Source organism: Aphis gossypii, chromosome 3 (genome assembly GCF_020184175.1).
Source record: "Aphis gossypii isolate Hap1 chromosome 3, ASM2018417v2, whole genome shotgun sequence".
NCBI classification, from domain to species: domain Eukaryota; kingdom Metazoa; phylum Arthropoda; class Insecta; order Hemiptera; family Aphididae; genus Aphis; species Aphis gossypii.
In genome coordinates this window covers 42,598,049-42,615,100 of record NC_065532.1, presented here as the reverse complement: position 1 = coordinate 42,615,100, position 17,052 = coordinate 42,598,049, and the positions used below count along the sequence as shown (strand labels likewise).

The following is a 17,052-nucleotide window of genomic DNA, read 5'->3' as shown; positions in this document are numbered from 1 at the left end:
TACCTACCTATGTATATAATATAATAACATTATAAAAGGTGTATACACGAAAATTCGAAACAATAATAACCGGAAAAACGACGTTTTAGTGTGATGAAAGTAAACGTATTTACTTGTCAATTTGCAATCAAATAAGATTTACGCTTACAGCCGTATAAGCCGTAAACGCTGACACGCACACTGCCCAAGACTTCGCAATATAACAATAAACGCACATATAGGTAAAATATAAAAAAACAAAATATACGTGTACATTGTATAGTGTATAATTAGATACATTATACAGGGTGGAAAAAAATTATAATTCGTATAAATACTCAGTAAACCTCATTCATAGTGATATTTTTTTTCTATTTTCAAAATTGAAAAAAAGATTTATTTATTGAACACGTTTTAATGATAATTAAAAACTATTAGCTTTTGGAAACCGGCAGTAGGCTACCCACTATTATTTCTTTACTATTTTTCTAAAGTCCATTAAATTAAATCATATTATACTTTTCCATACTTTACCAGTTACCATACTTGTCGACGATTTACTTAATTGTATTTAATAGTATTGGTCGATGAATTAAAACTAAGACTAATCTGCAGTGTCCGTCGTTCTTCATTAATTTTTGTATTATTATTATTTATGTCCAAAGAAAAGATTATTTTATTTTACGTACTTCTTTAATAAAGATCTTTATAGATTGCAGCAGTCTCTGTCATATAAAACAAAATTTAGTTAAAACTACAAAACTCAGTCATTTTATTTTTTTGATTTTCAAAATACGTTTGCATCAGGGAATTTGGGGATTTCTTCCTATTTTTTTATGTTAAACATTAGTTGGTTCAAATTAATTATAGGTAGACTTCTAAAAAATAAAATAATATCAATCCATAATTGGAATCACAAATAAAGTAATTAAAATCAATTAATTTTAATTTAATCATAATATTAGTTAAGCCAAAAAGCATTATTATTTTTAATAACATCAAACTAATTTACCATTAACATCAATTAATCGCCAATTTTATTTTAATTGAAAATTCTTTCTAGATACCATTTTATGGATACAAAATAATAATGAACCTCATAGCAAAATAAATAATAATATAATATACTATTACATATTTATGATTGTAGTTTCATATTTATCTTCGTCAGGAAAGCATTCTGTACATTATCGATTATTAAAACTCTTTAAAAATATAAAAAAAAAACATTATTTACAAATAATAATTAATATAATGTAAAAATAAACTATGAAAATATTTGATTTTACCTCAGTAGCTACACTATGTAACAATTTTATGTTATTTGGGCCTGTTTGTTCTACCATTTTATACAAATATCCATTTTTGTTTTTCAACAAAGTAAATGGATGGTCAAATTCAACTATTTGACCAGCGTCCATTACAAGTATTCTGTCAGAATCCATAACTGTGTTTAAGCGATGAGCAATTGTTAATACTGTGCATGTTCGAAATTTATTTCTGATTGTATTTTGTATCAAACCGTCAGTTCTTAAAATTAAAAAAAATACATAAATTATAAGTAAATATTCTATAAAAATATTATTTGCTATCGAATTTTTAATATTAAATATATATATTTTTATTACTGTGGGTCCACATTGGCAGTGGCTTCATCTAATACAAGAATTTTATTATTTTGTACAATAGCTCTAGCCAAGCATACTAATTGTCTTTGACCGACACTCAAATTAGATCCACCTTCAGATATTTTTGAGTTCAGCCCATCAGATAAATCTTCCACGACATCTTTAAGTTCCACCTAAAAATAAATGAATTATAACAATTTTTATTTTGTAGTATTATCTACTTGATTATATTAATCAATTAAACTAATTACACTTACTTCATCTAAAGCTTTCCAAAGAATATGATCTGAATATTTATCAAATGGGTCCAAGTTTTTTCTCATTGTTCCTGAAAACAAAACTGGTTCTTGTGGTATGATAGAAATTTTGGATCGTAAGTCATGTAATCCCAATTCATGAATTTCAACTCCATCAATAATGATCCTACCCTCGTTAAGAGCTAATCTGAATAATGCTCCAATCAAAGATGATTTACCAGCACCAGTTCTTCCAACAACTCCTATCTATAAAATATAAAATGACCATTAACTATACAATAATATACCTAGTAATACCATTTGTAACTATGGAACCCTCGTAATTACATGATAGAATTACATTCAATTAGAACAGATATCATTTTTAAATATTCATACTTACTCCTAACTATGAGTTATTATAAGTATTAAGTATCAATTCTTAAAAATATAAGTGTCTACTTTAATTTTATGATATATTATTATATAGGTTTTTACCTACTAGTTACTACCTACATAATAATATTATCCTATACAAATATTAAGCAAAAATATTACATCATTTAACCAAATTTTTTTTTTATATAATTTAGTAAACATAACGTTATTTAAAATTAATTTAATAGTTAATTTTTAATTTTTGAAAAATATGAGTTCAGTATAAGCCATAATAGTAGGTTAGGACTTTAGGTTAAATAAGGTAAAACTTTATTATCACTATTTTCTCACCTGAAGTTTAACTTAAATTATGTAGGTGTATTACTAATATTATAATCTAATTTAATAAATAAATCGTTATTACCTTTTCCATAGCCTCAATTTCAACACTGATATTTTTTAAAACAAATGGTGAGTCTGAATCGTAACGCATAGATAATTTGTTGAATGTGATGTTTCCTTTATTTGGCCATTCTTCGGGCGGTTTTTTGTCTAAAATAATTAACAAAAACAATGTACTTACTGATAGATTTTTTTTAGTTTAATTTACTATAGAACAATCTTTAACAGTCGTTACTTGGAGCTGATTCGAGAGCTGGTTCTTGTGGTACATTTGTATATTCTAGAACTCTTTCAACAGACGTCATTTGATTTTCTAATTCCGCAGACAGTCTTACTACCCATTGGAACATACCAGTTAATCCAATTGCTTGTGTAATAGCTAGACCAACATTCCCGCCTTGTGTATCTAAAATAATATAATGATTAAATAAATATAATCAAATAGTTATAAGTTGACTTAAATTGTATTATTACTAAACACTTACCATTAACAATAAATATGAAAAAAAACATTATGAGACTTGTATAAAAAATACAAATAATATCTAACCAAAACCCAAATGCTCTACTTAAACTCAGAAATAAAAACCAAGCTGAAGAATGTAAATCCTAGAATTTTTATAATATTACAATATAATTAATACGCATTGTATACCTACTCAAATTTATGTTATCATATAATAAATTTCTATATACTTACTTGATGGCTTGCAAACTCTTGGAAAAGTATTTGTTCTACTTCAAATGCTCTTATTGTTGTCAGTCCTTGAAGTGAAGAATTTACATGAGTAAACATTGGACTTCGTGCTATATTGATGAATTTAAAAGATTTTTACCATAATAGCATATTAATTTGAAAATTAATAATGTCTTTGAAAATTAAAATCATTTATAAAACTCACCAACACCTTCTAGACGTTTTACATTACGAGTTGCTATCATGTATATGTTTCTAACTTTGAAAAAAACTACCACTATAACAAATGTTGGTAGGATTAAATAAGCATTAACAATCCCCACCACTATTAAAGTTCCAATCACCATCAACCCGATCTAATAAAATGAAAATATAAAACATAGGTGATTAATATTAAATAATACCAAGTACATAAATATTCAGAATTAAAATTAATTTTATATTTTACTTGAACAACATCAATAAATATTGGAGGCAACGTTTCGTCAATAACTCCAATGTCTTTTGAAAAACGATTTAGAATTCGACCTAATATAAAAAACGCAATTAAAATTTGATTGGAAAAATAAGATAAAAAAAGATTTATTATTTACCTGATGGATTTTTATTCAAAAATGCCATCGTTGCTCTTGTAATTGAATTATACATTCTATTATAAAGGTTTGAGGATGCTGTGGTGCATATAGATACCAAAAACACTATTTCGGTAAAGGCAGATATGATAATTAAAAGAGTAAGTATAGTAAATACAATGATACAAGTTTTTCTCGATACAATCCACGGGATTGATTCATCAATGGGTTGGATTGTTGTGAACGTATCATTTTTGGTGCCAACTAATTGCTCAGTTAAACCAAAATAATGGTCTTCTAGATTAACCCTATAAAGAGATAATAAATCACATATTAAGTCTTATAGTTTTCTTGGGTAGCAAATTCTTAGAGTATAGTTAGGTAGAACAATTTAAGTGTTATTATTTTTTAAATTTTTAAGAAGACTTTTCTATTTTCTTGATTATGTCACGGTGGTCATGGTTATATATTATTGATTTCAGAAATAGTATTTTGTTGCATGCACAATATTATACCATTTATACCATCTAGCACCACATCAATAACAAGTGAGTATGCGATTACCTTATTCTTAATCTCTATTAGTATGTCGTATTTCTATTTTTTGTACTAATTCTGGATTTAAATTATATAAATTTGTACCACTATACTATTTTAAACATCCACAATTTTTATGTTATCATGTTTGAAAATGAATATAAAAGTAGGTTAAGATATAGGTACGCATTTTATATTACCAATAAGTTATCCAGCAATCACTGCCAGACGCAAGTATTTGAGTAAAAATGCAGGCTGACAATAAACACAGTACTTTGCAAAAATGGCCACCGGCAAAAACATACGACGAATAGATACTAAATCCGATATTCCCCGAAGAACGCGTTTCAGCCATGTCAAATGGTCCAGCTTGAACACCATTGATCTCGGTTTCTTTGACAGATGACGTGACAATAGAAACGGATGACTTTTGAGCAATATGTGCAGAATGTGATTCAGAACTTTCGATACTGGATTTTGTATCGTTATATTCCTTTTCGGTCGAAATTGCTGTTTCCGTTGAAGATCCTAGTAGTTTTGTAAAGTCTAAACCAGAGTTTTGAAGCTCTTGATATGTACCTTCCACTGTAACTTTCGCCTAAAATACAAAAAAAAAATAATTTTTTAGTATTTGTAGGTATGTTTGTAATTTAAATGTACGGAGTAATCTAGTTAAACACTGATTATTTCAGGAAACAATAACATTTTTGAAAATATTTCATTTATATAATTTCCAGTAGTTAATAAAAATATTTTTTACTATAGTTTAACTTTTTACTCATTCAATGACAACATACATTTCTATTTTATTTTTTTATTTCATATTTTTTAACAGAATATTATATTTAGAGTATTTTGATACATTTTGAACAAGTAGTTTATTTATTGTAAGTAGTTATATAAAGTTTAGATAAGCGCAATAGTAGACCAACATTTTGTGGGGTAGTACCACTCTATCCCACTGAATTAAATTTCAAATAAATATAATACATACAAAACTAATCGCTTAAAATTTGATTTTTATGTATTATTGAAATACCTACTTCAAAAAATATTCTGCTTTAGAATACGGAAATAAAAATGCATGTTGTCGTCAAAATGTAAAAATAATTTTAAAAATATGTTTTAACCACTTCAAATTATGTAAAAAAAAAACATAGTTAGTTTTTTTAAATAATAACTATTAAGTATATCTTACGTACACAATTATTATTATTGTACTTACGTTTTCCATTAAAACAATTTGATCTACACTAATCAAGTATTGAATTTGATGGGTTATCAGTATACAAGTCTTTTCTTTGAGATACTCTATGAATGAAAATAAAAATGGGCAAAAATCAGTAATAGGTTATTACAGTTTTTAAAACATATACTACACACGCAACATATTTAATATCTACCTTTAATACACTTTTCAAATAAATGCTTGCCGACACGTGTGTCAACTGCCGATAAAGGATCATCCAATAAATAAATATCCGCTTGTTTATATATGGCTCTAGCACACAATGTTTTAAAACGTTATTATAATAAAACAATTTTATAAAAATCAAACGCATTAAGTTACCTAGCTAAATTTATCCTTGCACGTTGTCCACCACTGAGGGATAATCCTTTTTCTCCTACAATCGTCTGATCGCCGTACCGAAACTGCTCTAAATCTGTTTTTAACGCACATACATCTATTACCTAAATTCCATAACCATAGGTTTATGTTAACAATCATCAATCGGTACATAATACTGTAACTGAATTAATAGACGATGGAAAAAACGTCATGATGTTTAAAAACGAAATATTTATTCGTACCAACCCTTCTAATATTATATGCTAATCAATAAGATATATTTTTAGGTAGGCACATTTTTTTTACATTTATCACTTACTTTGTTATAACGGTCTTTGTTCATTGGTGAACCAAAAATAATATTTTGTTTAATAGAACCTGGGAATAACCACGGTTCTTGTGATGCATATGACACTATACCACGTACGGAAATACTTCCACCTGAAAGTGGTAGTTCTTGTAAAATAGCTTGTATTAACGAGCTCTGCAATAAAAATAATAAAAAAAAACAATAATCGCTATGATATAATATTTATTAATTATATCGTTAGATGTAACTATTATACATTAATTAATATACTTTTCCTGCTCCTACTCGACCAATTATTGCAACCAATCGACCGGGCGTTACGGTTAAATTGATATTTTCTAAGGTATTGTCAATTTGACCATCTGTCCACTTGGCCGAAGCGTTTGACATGACTATGCCGAAATTAGTCGACTGAATTCCAATATTGATTTGATTACTCCCATTACTCAACACTACACCGTTGTTTATAGTTTTTCTACAAATATCTGTTGGTTTTATTTGGTTTGTCGTTATTTGTTTATCTTTTTCTTCATATAAAAGGAAATCCTGAAAAATTATTTTGTTTCTTTTTTAAACAGAAAAAAAATAATAGTATTTATTATGTTTAATGAATATAAACCTCAATTCGTTTTATTGACACAAGTAATTCAGCAGATAGACCAATGCCCGGAGGAAAACCTACAGTCAATGTTCCTCGTAAAATGTTATAATACGAAGTGATTACAAATACCTTAGCCCAAATATAAAATTATTAATAATTTCAAAATAAAATAATATACTATTTAAACTAAAATATTACTTTTGATGAGATTATATTGTTTCCAAGTAATACGAATGCTAATAAATTCACAAATAATGCGATTCTTGTGTTAAATAAAAAAAACGATGACAAAATTCCTTTGATATACACTGATTTTATAATTTTATTCATTTCTTTCCTATATTATAAAAAATTATAGTTATTCATATTTAAACTAATCTACATATTTTATAAAGTAGGTACTTATTTTGAATAATCATATAATTTACTCGTAATCATTCTTACTTTCTGGCAAATGTTGTAAGATTGTTAAAAAATGGTTCCCAAGTGTACATTTTTATTATTTGTAAGCTCGAAATTATTTCGTTCATTAAATGTACTCTTTTGTCCGTTCTTTTGGCTGTTTTTAATCGATTTTCGGACGTTTTTGACCCCAACCATACTTAAATGTCAAACAGAATAATCATTTTTAATTAAACATCAATTGTGCTCTATTTTCATGTATACATTTTATGTTATAAAATTAATTGGTTTTAATTTCCATGCTATACATATTAAACCAAATTTAAAAATCATGTACATAAAAAACGTTGGTTTTAAACGTACTGGTTGCGATTAAAATAATACGAAGAAAAAGAGTGATAAATAATAGAGATGTTATAAATATGTATTTTAGATGATAGAAATAACTTAAAAGTTTATTTTTTTTTTAAATATATTAATAACTTTATAATTATAATTATATAATTTATAAAGCATAATATGTTAATTAAAATTACTCCAATTTATAAGATGTCTACTAACTTTGTAATGGTATAAATACAAATAATGTAGCCACGCCAAGTACTGATGACACCCCTACTTCTTGCCACAAAAAATAAGTCACTACAATTGTTTGTAAAACACCCAACAACAGATATGGCACGTATATAATCGATATATCAAATCGATTTACGTCGTTTGACATAAGGTTTATTATTTGTCCGGTCGTTGTTTGATCTTCAGAATTAGTTTTAAGTCGCAACGACTAAAAATAATAATAAAATACAATAACGTTATACATTATTTATTAAATCATTTACTTAAATCATTAGGTACCTATATCTATATTTATAATTTACAATACAGTTACTATTATTACATATTCTCATAATATTTATTGTTTGTATATTAAATATATAAAATTACATACAAAAATTTACCTTTTTGTAAATAATATTGCAAGTCGCAATCCGAAGTTTCATCGCAGTATGAGATAAAATCATATCGAAAGTGTTAAAATTAATTGACCTCATTAATAAAACTGCAATTAGGCAAACTGCTAAATAAATTCCATCTTGTTTTTGATTGGTTGGTTTATAAGTTTCAAAATAGCTTACTATTTTTCCAACAATAGTCGATAAACCAATGCTATTCAAATGAATGAAAAAAAATGTATTTGTACAATAATACCGTTTTGTTAAATTTAATCAGTTGTATGTTTCCATTTAAAGGTTACGCGAAATATTTCAATATAGTGACTTTCAATTAATATGGGTTTTCTAGGAGGAAATACGGAATACAAAAATATATATTTACAAAACTTGTTTACATTTATATATATTTAACCTTTCTAGTAATTCCAATCAATCTGGGGTAACTGGACTGAAATATTTTGTGTTACCGTTAAAATAAAACACACTATATAGTAATGTGGGTAATTATAAGTTCTTAAATGAGTAACAAGTACAATTTGTATAGATACATTAATTCCTATAAACGATGTGTAAAAATTAATACATAAATTTAAAAATGAGGTTTGCGTAAGTTAATGGAGAAAAAAGTGATATGTGTGAATTCCTTTACGGTAAAAAATTACTTACCTACTGTAATAGTTACTGTTTACCTACGTCCTACGTTAATTTATAGACTATAACTATTGGAATATAATAGTGGAATATGATAATACTTTCGCACTTGTTCCAATCGTTATGTATGGTGCCAAATACTTAATAGTTAATTTGTAACGATAGCTTATCGATAAAACTGAGAAAACATACATTCAATTTTTTGACACAAAATGTTTACAATTTTTCATTATTGATTGAATAATAAATAATAGATACAGAACATTTGATATGTTGGTTTGATAATAATTATAATAACTATAAACTTTACACACAATAATTTTCATATTATGTACATTGTCACATTATGAAAATATGTACTATATAATATTATTATTTTTTTTAAGACAATATCAATTTGATAAAATAAAACATATAAATTAATAATATAGTACATATTTTTTTTAAATTATAGAATTATGATATGTATGTAGTTCATTAGAATTGTATTGTATATTTGTATAAAATATATAGTATATATTATATATTATATACGTAATATAATAACAGATAAACGATTAGTGTAAGAACTTACATACGCACCTTTTTTTACCGTGTAGAAATTTACACGTATAATTTTTCTACCATGTGGAAACTAACATATGTATTTTTATCTACTAGATTGTTTAGGGACTTACATTCACCCAGTAATGTACTAATGTACTTAATACTACAATAATAATACAATTATACATAAAGTATAGATAATAACAAATTATTAATATTTCTAATACCTAATTATTAATTAATGCAATACTGCGGTACATATAGGTACACCAGTTACCTAACCTAAATTGTACCTACCTTATGCAAGTTTCTAATATTGTTAATATAATCGTAATACAAATAAGCTGTGTTCCATACATTCGAAATAGTGTCCTTAAAAGACTGGGATTTCGATTTTTCTTTTTTGAATTTATCAACTCTTCCTTCCATAACCTAGGAAAAATTATAAATAGGTATAATGTATACATATAGTACATATAATATTGTATTTGTATTCGTCACATGCGTGATGGATTATTTACTTTTCTAATTTGTTACCCAGTAATGCAGATGAATCTTCTTCCAAAATTGTGTATAAATCAATTAAATCTAATTCTTTTTTTAATCCTTTTTTAATAAGTTTTAAAATCCAACTTAAAAAAAAAAAATCACCAATTAGTTAATATTTAGTAAAATAATTATATTATTTTTATTATTATATACCTAAAGCAAAAAAAGGTTTCAAAATAGGTAGGTAAAATATGATTTGCATGCATTTTGAATTTTTGAAAATACACAACACATATCATTTAAATAATCAATGTAAAATGATGCCGATAACTAAAATCGCAAATTGCACGATTTTTCAAATCACTCAAAAGTACAAAACTGATTTTGGCTTATTTACCATTACAATAGGTTAAATACAAAAAGTTTATTTTTATTATCTATTACCTTTAATAGGTAATTAAAATCAATTGTTTACTAATTTCAATAGATGTGCAAAAGCGTGTGTTCACTTAATAATAATTTTTTAACATAATGATTAAAAACATTAGTTAAGTACTTTTAATATTTAACTGTATAAGTACACAGCGTCCAATAGGACACCTAAAAATAGTCATACTTATTATAAGCTATAGATTATATGAAATTGTCACTATTTATATGCATATTAATAATACTATTATAGTTTTTCATATTATAATGTAATAAAATTACCTAAAAGTAACAATTTCAAAAATATTTGCTTTACTTCTTGGATTGAGTGGTTTTTCTTCTTTGAAAGTTGCGTCCATATTTATAATCTAAAATTGTAAAAAATATTCACTGTACGTGATGCTATATATTATCTTGTATAATTATTTTATCAACAATCATAATTACAATAAATCACGTCTATATTTTATTAATCATTCGTTATTAGTATCTAAATAATCTACATCAGTTAAAACAAAAAACAAAACAATATTATTAATGATAAGTAGTATAAGTGCATTACAATCTAATAAATATATAAAGATATCTATCAAAAATAATAAGAATAAGTAAACATAAACCATTTTAATATCGTTTAAAATTTCTGATGCATCAAAATTCAAGAATATGCAGATAGATATGATTCATAAATAATAAACTAGGTATTACTTTTAAAATTTTCCCCCTGTAAACATCGGTACAACGTTTTTTCTTTTGAACTTTAATGATAAAACAAACAAATTGTAATTAAATATATTAATACGATGATATAAGCCATGAGGTATAATACTTTAAAAATATTAGAGAATGTTAGATGGTATAAATTTAAAATACAATAAATACTATGATTTTATGATTTTAACAAAAATCAAAGTAGGTACTTAATATTTGACGATTATACTTAAATAGATACTATTTCACTTATATTAAAATAACTTTATTAGATACAATCCACAGATCATAAATAATATAATGTATTAAAGTTAAAGCTCTCGAATTGTTTTCATATAAATTTCAATAGTAATTGTTAGTTAATGCCTACATTATACAATTAGAAGTTATATAGTTATTTGAGAATTATTTTATAAAAATATACTAGGTAGGGTAGATAATAAGTATCCAAAATATTGTATAAATAAAAAACTTACATTTTCGGATGTTTTAATTTAATCAACTCTTGTAATTATTTGTTTATGTTCTATAAATATATATATATATATACTAATTAAACAGAATGTAAACTGAAACTAGTCATGAGACGCTCTCAACTACAAATCAATTGATCAACAATTGCTGTAAAAAAAATACTTATTGTCATTAATAAAAATCATAAACACTATACACTTGATGATGTAGTGGGAATCTTAATAAGTGTAAGGACACTGCGCAATAATATATATTCATTGCAAGCTACTGTAATGTTTATAAAAATATTCCAATATACAGAATGGTTCATCAAACATACACTAACCCCCACTTTGAATTTAATAATACATTTTTCAGATTTTAATTTTTGAATGTTTTAATAGACATCTTAAATACTTATTTTCAAATTTTGAGATTTTTATCAAACCTTTTTTATAAAACGATTATCACACATCTATTATCTTATTTAGTACACAAAGTTAATTAATTCAAAAACTACTCATTCGAAGCAATTGATATTAAATATAGGAGTTTATATTATATCCACAGGACACTCTTTAAAGAATACAAAAAAAAAATATGAATAATCTGTTCTTAAAAAATACTTCCAAAATTCAAATTTTGAATAACTACACTAGGTATTTAAGAAAAAATAAGATATGCATGCTTGTGAAATACTCTTGTGTGTGGTATTTTATAATATTATGATTACAATAAACTTTGTACTTTGGTTTCTGTAAAAATGTATTTTATCTTATATACGCGCGTTTTGGAAATAAGTTTTATTTACATATGTCATACACATTTTCATTGTAATATAAACATTACAAACATAGTAAGTACTTATAATAATATTATATGCAGGCGTGTAAACAGGAGAAGAGTTCATAAAGTATAGACCTTCGTAAATTTTTAAGGACCTTTCTATAGAGTCATGTTTCTTAGTATTACAATAATAAAAATAAACCTTTTTTACGATCCCAGTAGCAAGCTCAAGATTTTTTTTCGAAGAAGCTTATTCTAATAATAATTTTTTCTTTGTTACATACTTTATTGATACTACCTACTAGGTATGAGTTTTATTTTATAGAAATACATTTTCATAAAGAAGAACATTGGACTCGATGAAGTAGAAACTAGGTAAAATGATATTTTTAAGAGTAAGTATGTATCTACATATTTTGATTTCATATATATATATATACATCTAATTCGTATAGTAAATAACTTTTTTATTAGCATTTTTAATTCTTTGATGGAATTATGATGATACGATATTATGTATTATGAAACGAATCATATATGTATCAGGTTTGCTTTTCATACAATTTCTAACGATTCGCAGTGCTTCGACATACCTCAAAGACCCTGTAACTTAACCCATAGTAGGTAATGCAGTAGGACATTATAGGTATACACATTTCTACGATATTTTAAGTAAAAAAATATAACACAATAATATACGTTATTACTTATTATGACATTAATGTAATGGATTACCTAAGCCTTGTAACCTACCTATACTTGACGAATATCGGTATCATCAGAGAGAGGTTTAAATTTATAGATAGACACTATTGTATGTTGAAGTGGTATTCGTTCAGAATTCATTTTAACTCAAGAAGTCATTACCCATGTAGAATGCCAGTATATTTATTTAATTTATAACTATTAAGATATCACATATCTATATCTTTTATATACTTACTTATTAAACATCGTAAAGATTAAACTTGAGCCTATTTAAAGTATTTATATATTATGATTAATAAACATTATGTATACAGTATTAACTTCCCTCACTTAACAGACACATTTATTTAAATTATAAAAGCGGACGTCTCCATAATCCAAATGTGTTTTATTAGGACTCATCAGGTAAAGGGCATACGCAAATAGATTGTTTCTATTGAGATTTATAATGGGTACTTCGTTGTTTTCTAAAACAATAAAATTTAAAAATGACTTTTTCAAATAGGTATTAGTTTTTTACTTTTATTTACATTTTTATAATTTAAATAATAAATACGAATATTCAATGTACACATGTCATGATGTAATTAGGTAAATAATTTTAAATTTTAATATAGGTACATACAATAGGTATATACTTATAAATGTAAATATATATAATTTTTTCCGTTCTGTTCCATCCCTTCCCCCTTTAAATAGGAGACATCTCCAAATAGATGAAAAAATTTCGGTCACCGAGAATATCCAATATTTAGATGTCTTACTATAATAATACTTATGTAAATATTATATAGGAAAAAATTTGAGGTTTGTTACAGTGTACAATCAAAAAAATAAAACGATCTTGAGTTTAAAATATTTAAAACATAATAACAAAATGATATAGGTAATATAGTTATTGCCGTGTTTGTAATAAGGGTATAATATACTATACGCCTTAAGGTAAGTTGTTTTGCATAACTATTTAAAAATTGTATACGGTTCGTAGGTTCACACGAATAAATCGATATTTTAATTGTACACATAATATTATAATATACTGTTTTTTTTTATGGACTATTTAATTTAACATTAGCGTACTATAGGGGAGAGCGCTCTAGTTTTTCAAGTCCAATGCAGAAAGTTCAAAAGCCCTCTCAAAAACTAAGGTGGATTATTTGAAACAATTTAATAATGTAGTATTTGCAAAAACATATTAGTAATATTAGTATTACCATTTACCCGTAGGTAAACCTTTATGAATTAAATAATAATCATAATAATTAATATACCAAAAATGAGTCATTGAGTAAAAAATACTTTTCAAGCCATTGGAGTTTCCAAATTGAAAGGCAAGATTAAACTCTGGGTCGGATGGTCATAATCATAAATCATAACATGAGGATTAATGGGTTATTCATTTTTTTTGAGATACTTTTTCACAAATAACCATGCAACAACTTATAGTTCCCTTTTCACTAAACATAAACTTCTAAAATAACGAATGATTAAAATTAAAAAAATATAAATTAAAATACGATCGGTGATCGATGTATAGGTAAGCGAAAACAAATTTATATAGGTAGGTACGAATATAAAATGACAATGTGGTTTTCTAGCTGTACAGTGCTCACTAATATTATTATCAGAAGTACATACGAATATACGATACATACGATTTGAACATAATAAAGCGAATATGAGTAAGTAATAAGTATACCTATCTCCCTCGTTAACTTATCGATCAGCGATAATTGTCTAAACTTCCAATAGGTAATCTATTGTTGCTATAGAGAGAAGATAAATTTATATTTTATACTACCTATCTAGTATCTAATTTATATTTTGTACCAATAATACCTATTGAAAATAAAATTAAAACTGTAACACTTACACATAGTATCTAGATTTGGTACTTTCAAAACTTACATTATTAATTATTATTGATTAGGTTATGTATTATATTTTATAACACTTTTGATAGCATTCGCTTAATGGAAAAATATATACCTAGGTACCTATTTATTTTTAATTGTAGGTATATTCCTCTTATTTTGAATAAATTGAAAAATTCTTCTCTTAACCAATTAATAGGTATTTGTAGTACACTATACCTAAACAGTGGATCTCAATCCTTTTTTGATTCACGACACCCTTATAACCACTAGATTCAAACACTGCGAATTACTTTATAAAAAAACATATACAGTAGGTAGCTACACTACATACTTATTTGAGTTATCACTTGTTGGGTTCATTAAACATTGACACTATAAACTTTAAATTGGCAAATAAAAAAAAAATGAAAAAATGATTTTTACCTTCAAATTTAATGAGATTGTTGACTGTAGTTTTTACGAAATTGGGAAATTCCCAACATTTTTTTCCTTTTCTCGTGTAGATTTCATATCACAACAAAGTTGGGTCCATCGTCCATGTTACCTCGGTTGAAAACCACTGTTATACACTAACAAATCGTACATTAATTTTATCTTTCAGTTCTAAAATTGTTTTAAATATTATAAAGGTAAGTATAGTACTGTTGGCTTTATTTCAATGAAAAACGTTATTAGAGAATAATAAGTTTAGCTTAAGGCGCTATAACCTAGAAGTTATAGATAAACCAAGTAAAACAAAAAAAAATCTAGTACAAAAACCTATACTTTGAAATTGCAAAGTTATTATTATAATCCAAAAATTTAGTAAAAGTTGAGTATTCAGTTTTAAACTTCTTCTAATTTAAAACCCTTTATAGGGCTTAAGCAGAAAATAATATTTTAAAGTGTTTAGCAAGTAGCTAAATAGAGAAATAATAATAAAAAAATGCTATATTATAGCATACAAATTTCTGGGTTTAGTGATTTATTGACATTTGCTTTGGCGCACTCTATTAATGAATTACTGAAACAGAACTTACAACATTTTAAATTTTTCGTCGGGAAATTATTTCCAATTGCCCTATTACCCTATAAAATTGACATAGGAACTTAATTGCTAAACAAAAATTGGTTTACTTTTCACTAATTTTAGTGAAAATTTTTTCAATATAGATTTGTTTATCTAGAACATGAACTCTAACCCATAGGCAGTTTCCACAAATTCTAGAAATAGATTCCAGTTAATTTATTCCTTATTTTATTAATTAAATTTAAATTATATAAAATTGTAACAGAATATCAACTGCATGATTATAATACTGGCTTTCATAGATTTTTATGTACATTTAAATCCAGTAATCTTCCAAGAAAACTATTAATTATATTTACCATGTATGTAATTTATTTTCATTCTTTAATTGAAGATTTGTATAAAATCATTACCTATTAACTTGAAAATTTAATACAAGGCTTACTATAAATAATATGTGGTTCTTATAGTGATCTAAAAATGCATTATATGTATTTTTTTTTTACCCAAATTCCAAATTTATACAATAAAATAATTTTGTTGTTATTTATTACATGAATTTGAAGCTGAAAAAAAATGTTATGAAATATAGATCAACTTATCAATAGTGAAGTTTGAACAAACACACAGATAGAAGAATAAATTAGTCATTCAAATCAAATTTAATAAATCCATTAATGAATAATAATTATTATTCTATGATAAAATACACTTAACCTACAGAACGACTTCCCAGATTTTTTAGTTTTTTATTGATAATAAAATTTGTTGACCAATTTAATTTCTAACAAACAAATGTCAATATTTTTTCATTAACTTTTAACATACAGTTTTAAGTTAATTCATATTACATATTTTGGCACTAATGCCGCATAATATATGATCTACTTGCATAAAATGCATGCAGTCAGATAAATGTATATATTGGAAATTATAACCTTTACACATAAACTTGTTTAAAATTTTTAAATCATGTTCATGAGCTGACGTCCTAATTTTATCTTAACATAAGGTTTAACTATTAGATAATTAATATTATTTATTAATAATAAGATGTCAATTAGATTTATTAAATTTTCAATACTCTTTAAATATTATACCTAATATTCTTTAAGAAATTGTTTATAT

The 17,052-nt window shown here is 25.2% G+C and overlaps 1 protein-coding gene across 5 annotated transcripts; it reads right to left on the bottom strand.

The window, feature by feature from the left end:
- Positions 1-572: 572 nt before the first annotated feature.
- Positions 573-15,357, bottom strand: LOC114128866 (probable multidrug resistance-associated protein lethal(2)03659). 5 transcript variants are annotated; one of them, XR_007605353.1, is made up of 27 exons: positions 11,568-11,718; positions 10,663-10,748; positions 9,984-10,094; positions 9,760-9,894; positions 8,272-8,479; positions 7,874-8,096; positions 7,355-7,511; positions 7,109-7,247; positions 6,929-7,039; positions 6,580-6,855; positions 6,319-6,483; positions 6,000-6,121; positions 5,833-5,930; positions 5,655-5,740; positions 4,630-5,027; positions 3,914-4,200; positions 3,769-3,848; positions 3,526-3,676; positions 3,324-3,430; positions 3,109-3,232; positions 2,859-3,029; positions 2,646-2,773; positions 1,865-2,110; positions 1,608-1,780; positions 1,269-1,509; positions 992-1,184; positions 573-704 (listed from the first exon to the last, which is right to left on the bottom strand). XR_007605353.1 is itself a non-coding variant. In XM_050204743.1 (26 exons), exons 2-26 carry the CDS (start codon positions 10,737-10,739, stop codon positions 1,167-1,169), a joined length of 4,032 nt encoding a protein of 1,343 aa, XP_050060700.1. In that variant the 5' UTR covers positions 10,740-10,748; positions 15,339-15,357; the 3' UTR covers positions 908-1,166. The 5 variants fall into 5 exon arrangements, 4 of the variants coding, with proteins under 4 accessions (XP_050060700.1, XP_027849264.2, XP_050060699.1 ...); XM_050204743.1 differs by lacking the exons at positions 573-704; positions 11,568-11,718 and adding an exon at positions 15,339-15,357 and having other exon boundaries at positions 908-1,184; XM_027993463.2 differs by lacking the exon at positions 573-704 and having other exon boundaries at positions 908-1,184.
- Between the last annotated feature and the right edge of the window lie 1,695 nt (positions 15,358-17,052).

Bases quoted from the DNA above. Each gene is read 5' to 3' on its own strand.
- LOC114128866 (XM_050204743.1), bottom strand. From the start codon at position 10,739: ATGGACGCAACTTTCAAAGAAGAAAAACCACTCAATCCAAGAAGTAAA. The intron at 7,248-7,354 runs GTAAGAATGATT...TTTATAATATAG, and splicing joins CTTACAACATTTGCCAGAAA to GAAAGAAATGAATAAAATTA. The intron at 3,849-3,913 runs GTAAATAATAAA...TTTTTATATTAG, and splicing joins TTTGAATAAAAATCCATCAG to GTCGAATTCTAAATCGTTTT.